The 8,083-nt window shown below is 41.2% G+C and overlaps 1 protein-coding gene across 1 annotated transcript; it reads right to left on the reverse strand.

Annotated features, from left to right (window-relative positions):
- Positions 1–1,086: 1,086 nt before the first annotated feature.
- Positions 1,087–2,213, reverse strand: LOC105701089. Its single transcript, XM_012427522.2, has 3 exons — positions 1,957–2,213; positions 1,531–1,774; positions 1,087–1,118 (listed from the first exon to the last, which is right to left on the reverse strand). The coding sequence occupies exons 1-3, from the start codon at positions 2,071–2,073 to the stop codon at positions 1,087–1,089; spliced, it is 393 nt and encodes a 130-aa protein (XP_012282945.2). The 5' UTR covers positions 2,074–2,213.
- Between the last annotated feature and the right edge of the window lie 5,870 nt (positions 2,214–8,083).

Consider the following 8,083-nt stretch of genomic DNA (forward strand, 5'->3'; position numbering starts at 1 on the left):
TGGCCCGGAAGTCAGGCGTCCCGGGCGCCGGGCACATGTGTCCCGGACCTTTGTGCCCGCTCCATGGCGCCGTGACTTGGCTGCGAGCGGGCGTTCCCGAGATGCGGTATCGTTTTGCCGACATGCCGATTGGGACCGGGAAAAAATTGCCAAAGCCTCATCCCCTGGCCCGGTTCCTGTCCGGGTTGTCCTGGTTTTCCCGCGGGCGGTCTTCTTTTAGCCGCCAGGACTATCTGAGAGCCCGTCCTCGCGGGCAGGGCCCCCAGGTTAGCGAAGATAAGGTCGGCTGGCACCCCTCCGGGGCCCGAAGAACACGCCATGGCGCCCCCTCTTCTTGGCTCGTTCCTGCTCCCACTACCGGCCGTCATTTCCATGGCGACTCCTGACGCGGCGAGCAACGACGTGCCCGCGATCTCTAGGAGGTCGGCTATGTTTATCTCCCCGACTCGACACTGCTCTAAGTCGGGCTAAAATGTCTCCCGAATATTCAAAGATTATTCACGCAATATTCGAGATCTTGAAACGGAGGTTTTAATTATTTACAGACAAAAAGCTGGAGAAGCATCCCGAGTGACGCAATGCGGGAGCTTTTGTGGGACAGATACCTAAAATGCAAACATTGAAAGAGACAAAGCGGTGATAAATGCGCAGAAAAAATCGATTAATGAACACGAATCGGCGGTGCTTCCTCGCGTGTCGGGGACCGCCGAACCCAAGCGGCACAGAAGAGCGGCAAAAAGATATACTTGGCCCTTAGAAATTCACGGGACGGGTGAACCGAAATCCACCTCGTCACAGTAGAAATCAATTAAGTTATGCGTCGAATTGATATTTTACAGATCAAATAACTTTCAGTAATATATTCAATACTTGAGGTCAGATTGAGAAAATATGAAATTTTAATGCATTATCAAAAGTACTGTATTATGTGTATCCGTGCTTGAGACCAATTTTGTCCGTTAAATTCTTTCCACAAAATCAATCTTGTTGCAGTCAAGAATTTTTAACAAGAACTATTTAAATTGCCGTAAATAATTAATCTTGTCTTGATGCTAATTGTTTCGCTCAGTGTATCTGATAGAGGCGCTACTCGGTGAAACTTTTCGAGGGCTGGATGCCTGAAAGAACGATAACGATAATGATACCGAACACATCTCCAAGCATATACAAAATTTTAAAACAGTGTAGCACAGTGTAATTTACAGCAATCATCTCAAAACAATTTTAAAACGCTCACAATATTAAGGTGCTTTAATCTATCACACGATCACTTCGACAGGTGTAGTACATATTTTATCAAAAAAGATCTTCTTTTCCGACTAACGCGATAAAGCGATTGTTACGATTAACGATGTTGCTGCATACGATTCTTGTGGATACCTGGTACCATTTGTGCTAAAAATATATTTGGCGAAAACTCTACCGAGTTTCATGGTTCTTTGACAGAGTCATCCTGTTACCATTCAAATCACACTAACAATTACGTACTACTCGGAAATATGCGTAGTCTAACGAATGTATACTATTTACCGTAAATCCAAGTAAACATGACATAGCCATGATAGTTCCCGTGGACTGCAGTAAGTGCAAGGATGCACAATCCACACATGAACACTGCAGCCTGCGTCAGATACTGTCTGGCTATTCTGCATTCCACGCTGTGATTAACCACCAAAAGACCAAAGGCAACGCATCCAAGAGTCCAAGCTAAGCCAAGGTATGCTTGGAGAAGTACCACCATATCACCCAAACCTTCTTCTTCGGCTTGGTGAGCCTGTTCATTGAATAAACTAGGTTATAAGTATATTTTTATAAGAAAGCTATGGAGGTAAGTAGAAGTTTGTTCAATAATTTGTTATGTGTTGAAGCCAAGTGGCCAAACATTCGCATTGTCGTATCAATTTCATAATAGAGTTTTGTTCATGTTTGTAAGTTTGAGATTAACGTCGTACTTACCAAATAAAATATTGGTGTATTGATCCCAAAGGCCGATATCCCTGTCGATACTAACAATATCCTTACTGTTTTACTACGGAGAGTACTGAAGTCGAAAAAGGGTGGTTTGTCATCCATTTTATTTTTATCCTTGATTTTTCTTTTTTGGTTTTTTAGATGAAGAATTGCTCTTCTTTGGGGATGATACAAAGATGCGCTACGATAAAACGTTCCTAAGATAAATGTCAAGAAGACCACTCCGGTTACGGCCTGAAGACCAAGGCGCCAACCGATTTTGCTGAAAACATTCCATTTATTAATACCTTGGCATAATTAAGTTACTTTATGATGCGAAGATATGTAGATCAGACTATTGATGTTTGTATGCATTTATTTGTGTACTTGTATTTTCTACATTATATTGAAAAATAATATCTAACATATATACACACACAATGTTTATGAAAATGAATATATTGTTGATTAACGGGCCCGCTTATATATTTATGTAAAACGATATATCAGGATTCGCAAATGATTTAACTTTTGTTACGTAGTGATAAATGCAGGGACTGGTTTAGAGGATGATTGCGACTTCTCAGCGCCGAAAGGATGATGCGATTTCTTTCTTCCAATAAGTCAATGATTTGTATAAATTATAAATTTCTGTCATATACGGCTGTTCACCTATTCGTTCAATTTTAGTTAAGATGTGTATTGATTGAAAAATCATATGTATCACACAGCAACGTACTCGTTACATGCAATTTATAGTAAGTAGATGCTTTGCTCTTATGAGTACACGTCTGCAATGTCTATCAGAATGTCCATAGTACAGTTTAGTTATTCGTCTGATATGCCGGTGTTATAAATAGCTCACTACTGTTAACCGTTATTAGGTTTTTTGTTTGACGGTGTGACTTGGACGGTTGAGAGAAATATTTCAATCTGACGACATACTAGTACTTTTGAGGTTCGATTATTGTAACGTAGAAGTAATAGTACGGACTGAAACATAACTGCAACTTGTCCACAGTATTATGAAACTCGGTAGACTTTTGCACCAAATACATGTATAAGTGCTTAAACAGCGTAGCGTTATAAGCACGGTAGGCGCTTTCAACTGGGCAGAAAATGTGGTTTCCTCTTCATAGAAAAACGTGAACGAGACCTACAAGACTTACGAGACTTACGAGACTTACGAGACTTACGAGACTTGTTAAGGGTGGATTGCGAAGCGTGGAAGGTAGCAACAAAGTTTATTTACAGTAACGGTGACCAGTCAACAATAGAGAACGCGACGTGAACAAGAGATTGTTTGCGTGGTCGGATGGATCAAAATGGTATAACTCCCTAAGCGGTGAGATGAACTAGATCTTGTACATGCAATTGCCGCTCTCTCTCGAGCGCGCGCGAACATGGCGGTTGCCTCGAATGAAGAGACCTTAAGTGGTAAACTCAGCGAGGAGCTTCAAGAGTATCAAAGACGTTTTAGTCTCGAGTCAGATATGATAAATTTAGAAATTATCGCGGACGCACAAGGTCGCACGGGAGATCGAAGGAATCTGTAATACCGGGACGTTGAAAGTCGCGCGGTTGTTTGAACGAATATAAACTTTGGAAAGAAAACTTTAACGAAGGCTCGGAGATAGTTTTGAATGGGTGGAGTTTTAGGAAAGGACTCGACGATCGGTTGATTAGATGAAACGGATGCATTTTGCAAAACAGCCGATTAGTCAAAGAGTAGCGAAGAAAGGGAATGTTAACGCAGTTAAAGAGGCGTCAGTAAGGACTGTAAAATAGGATGTCCAAGGACTTCTGAAATTACGAAATTTAATCCTCTGATCGAAAATGTGTCAAATCGGCCTAAAAATGTCCTAAACCTCCTAATGAGTAATGTCAACTTTAAACAAGTCCTCGAGGTTGAAATATTCTTCCGCAATTTTTAAGTTATGGACAAAACCGATGTTACATTTAAGCTATAAAAACACCGTCGACGTAAAAAAAAACTTGCGCTAAATATATCAAACTGGAAAAATATATTTTGCAAAGTCATATCAACATAGTGGCGATTAATCCTACAAAAACAATGAACTCAGATAGTTTTGCAAAATACATGCATTGGGTATTATATGCAAAATTAAGAAACTCGCAGTGTCGAATGATGAGCGAAATTGAGGGGGTATTCACTCGAGAAATCGTGCATTTTAATGCTGGAAATCGCATAGAAATCAGCTGGAAATCAATAAGAGCCTTATTTGAAGAATGTAATACGTTTCGACATCGTTTATGTTAGGAATAATCCATAATTTATTAATTACAACGCTAACTTCTAGTTTGGAATACTCTTTGCAGCGAGCTGGGCGTTCTATTCTTCCTTATTTCAAATTCCGTTTATTTTTCTTCGTATCTCTCCATGTCACATGGCACCATTGATTCAGTCACGTATTATGATCATAACTTAAATTGATTTCTAAACAGTAACTCTAGCGCTTCGCACTCTTATCTACCTCCGCGGTCCTTTAGCCCTTGATTCGTTTACTTTTTAAGAACCCCTGGACCTATAGCCCATTTTTATATTCCCCACCTACGCCTCCTTAAACAATACTAACTTATCCCTTTCTCAGTACTCACTAACCAATCGCCTTCGATTATAAATCCTACTTTGATTTCTCTCTGCCTATCAGCGAACGCTTTGCAAAAAACTCCGCCCTAGAGGACAGCATCCGACAGCGCTCTGGACCAAAGTTCCTCTGAGCATAACCAGAATCAAATATTCCACCGCAAGAAACGGACTTCTCTTGCTCTTAGAGACAATCAAGTCACACCGCGACTCGAATAGTCACCCGCCAATTCATACCTTGCGACCGCCGCCTTCATAGTTTCCTATTCGAAAATTGTTATCTGACTGAACAGTTATTTTTAATAAACTATTTTTATTACGGACTCAAGTCATGTGCCCGAACTCATAAAACCGACCTGACGCGAGATTTCGTCGAGGATTGACAGGTCTTCGAATCTTGGCTCTCGCATCCAGTGTAACCCGCGTTCAGACTTTCCTTCGAACATCCGCAACAGTTTAGAATAGGTAACTACGATTGAAATCATTGGAAATCATGTAAAATTGATTAGATACAAAAAAATCGGAAAAGAATTTTGGAAATCAGCGGAAATAGCAGGTGATCATTGGAAATCACGCGTGTTTAGGGCTTATTACCCTGCATGTTATACTTGAACTGTCAAATGTTTTGCTCCTTCAGCTAACGGCACATCGTGATTATTATATTCTTCACCTATAGGTGTTTTAATATTGTTCAGTTTTTAGTTTTGTTTTCCAGGTTTCTAGGTTTTTCTGTTACTCTTGTATTGGCCATTTATTGGTGATTTATTCATGATTGTTTAATTAGCTTTATCAGTCTTTAACGCTAAGTACAAAGTAAAAAACAACATTATTGATTATGATTTACAAATAAAACAATCACTAAAATTGGTAATCATTAAATTAAATACTCTTCAATGAAATTAAGAAATTTTCGGTTGATCATAATCGGAAACCATCAGAAGCAATTCAGAGCGATGCGCCTCAACTTTTTGATATTACTATATAATATTAAACGACCTCTTAATCTCGCGACGATCGGTAAAGTTTCTTCCAAGGTTCGTTCGCTCGTCATTAACCCGCGTATGTAAGGCCAGATGTCACAAACCCAAATAATTTAATTAAAATAACACATACTACTTACTGTTACTTACTTTTGTTAGGGAAATATCATACCCGTTTTAAGCGTTATGTCACTTTTTAGCTTTATGCATACCGTGTTAAGTATATAAACGAATCGCGACATACAGAGATATTTTTCAAACGTATTAAACTCTAAATTTTTCGCTATCTTACCTCCTATCTCACTAATTAATTTTTAACATCGTACTGTTACATCCCACATAACGTTCCCTGCGCGTGCATCGGCCCACGTATCGAACTAGCCCGGAAAGCCCAGGAGTTTTCTTCCTCAAAGTAATAGAATCATCGAGTATAAAACTCATTCTCTTCAATCCAGACAACCGAGGGCCCCCCATCTTAGTTCTCGCGACAGACTGAAGCCACCACTGCGTAAATAGTAGACAAGTCGAAAGGGGTCCTGAAGACTTCGAGCCTAGCTGCTCCTCGTAATGTTCAGAATATTTAAGATAATGGGATCTCGCGACGACGGATACCACACCTGCACGGGCGAGCTCGTGAGTCCCGGCAGAACGGTGCCATTAATAATCTGTTCCAAGAAACGTAAACATTAACTTCCGTCTCCCGAGGACACTTGTCCCAAATTATTCGCTCCGAACGCCTCTTCCTAAAAGTACATTCTTCAACCCCTTCCTCCAACAGGAGATTTTTCCTAATCCTTCCTCTCCCTAGAAAACATTCTTTAACTCCTTCCTCTAATAAGACATTTTTTCCTAACCCTACTCCTTTCCCTAAAACATGGTTTTAACTCTTTCCTCCAATGGAAGATACTTGCCAAACCCCACCATCGGGGACTTAAGTCATTTTCTTGCCCCAATGCCGGAATTTCGAGAGTCAAACGTCGAAGGTGGAAATTCTATAGAAGTTAGAACTTAAGCATCGAGCGACACTCTTATTACTTTCATCGACACTTATTCGCCAGACTTATTCGTTAGATTTTCAGTCGAATTTTCGAGACGTTGTCACGTGGCAAATTCACCCGGGGTCTATCTACCCCTTGCCAAGGCCCGCTGCGCCTCGGCCTCTTGCGCACATCACCTTCGGCCGGTCGCTGCGAGCGGGGCCTGCCGAGAGACTAGCGTTCCCCCACTAATGCGTAACCTCCCGAAGCCCACCGGGACCCTTCGAGAGGCTACCCGAAGCGCGAACTTGCGAGTTCCAGGAGTCCAGCAGGGCACTCTTCGCGCCAATTCCACAAATTACACCAAAAAGTTGGGCGCCAGGCCTCCCCCGGAGGCCGATTCTCAAAATGCTCTACAAAATCTCACAAATTTCAACAATATCTCAAAATTACGCGAAACGTCTCGGCCGGCCCATGGCTCGGGCGACCGGTGCGGCGCGGCCGGCTAGCTCAGAGCGCAGGCGCCAGATTCGGAGAGGACGGAGTATGGAAACTTATCGGACCGCTTCTGAAAACACTACTTGTTACTCGACACCACTATTTGATCCGACGCAAAAACGACAAGGGAAAAGGAGAAGGTAAAACTGGGCCGACCGACAATTAAATCACGCAACGCTCGAATAAGTAGAAAATAAAGTTTTAATTAAAAGAAAAATTATGTGATTGCTAATGAGTTTCCAAAATAGCCCGTCCTATTTACAGGGCGATATAGGACCGACTCGTTCGAGAACGAAGAGAAAATCGCTCTCAGAAAATGAAAAGCTCAGGAAAATATAAGGAAATTCGTGCGGTGAGGTAACAGGAAATCACAAAATAGGAAAAGGGATTGAGCCTGAATACTCGATAAGGTTGACGAACTTAACTAGTCCCTGCAATGTTCTAAAAGTAAAGTTCGATGAGAAACAATCCTTCAATGACTCGAAAGTCTAACTTTGATAAATTTTTGGCTGAGATAAATAATTTCAGAAATATTCGCGATTACTCGCTCGCGGTTCGCTCGACGATTAATATATTAGATATACAGGGAAACAAGATAAGCAACATCAATACAAATTACCGAAAACATGTGTCATGAAAATAAGGGTCTCACAGCCAAATTCGCAATCAAGAAACTCGTAGTGTTGTGCGATGCGAGAAACGCGCCCTGCGCGTCGAGTTCGAGCGAGACGCTACAGAGTTATATACAGTAAGGATTAGGATTTCAGGAGTGGGGGAAATGAAAATATAATTTATTCTTTGCTACAGATAAAGAAATAAACTTTCGATGGACTCAAAAAATTCAGTAAAAAATCAGGAATTTTTTAAAATTTACCCGACTCTAATTGCTGCTATGTACGTAAAGATATGGCACGATAAAGTTTTCGGCACTCTCAGAATCGTTGTTCTCATATCGTTATCGTCGTCTCTTCAGTCGCGAACTACCATTTTCGCACTCACATGATAGGTCAACCCTCATACGACTTTTTGTACGACATTCGATGGCGCCCCTCGCGGAATGATAATGAACT

Source organism: Orussus abietinus, unplaced genomic scaffold (assembly GCF_000612105.2).
Source record: "Orussus abietinus isolate OABI.00-Male unplaced genomic scaffold, Oabi_2.0 scaffold832, whole genome shotgun sequence".
NCBI classification, from domain to species: Eukaryota; Metazoa; Arthropoda; class Insecta; order Hymenoptera; family Orussidae; genus Orussus; species Orussus abietinus.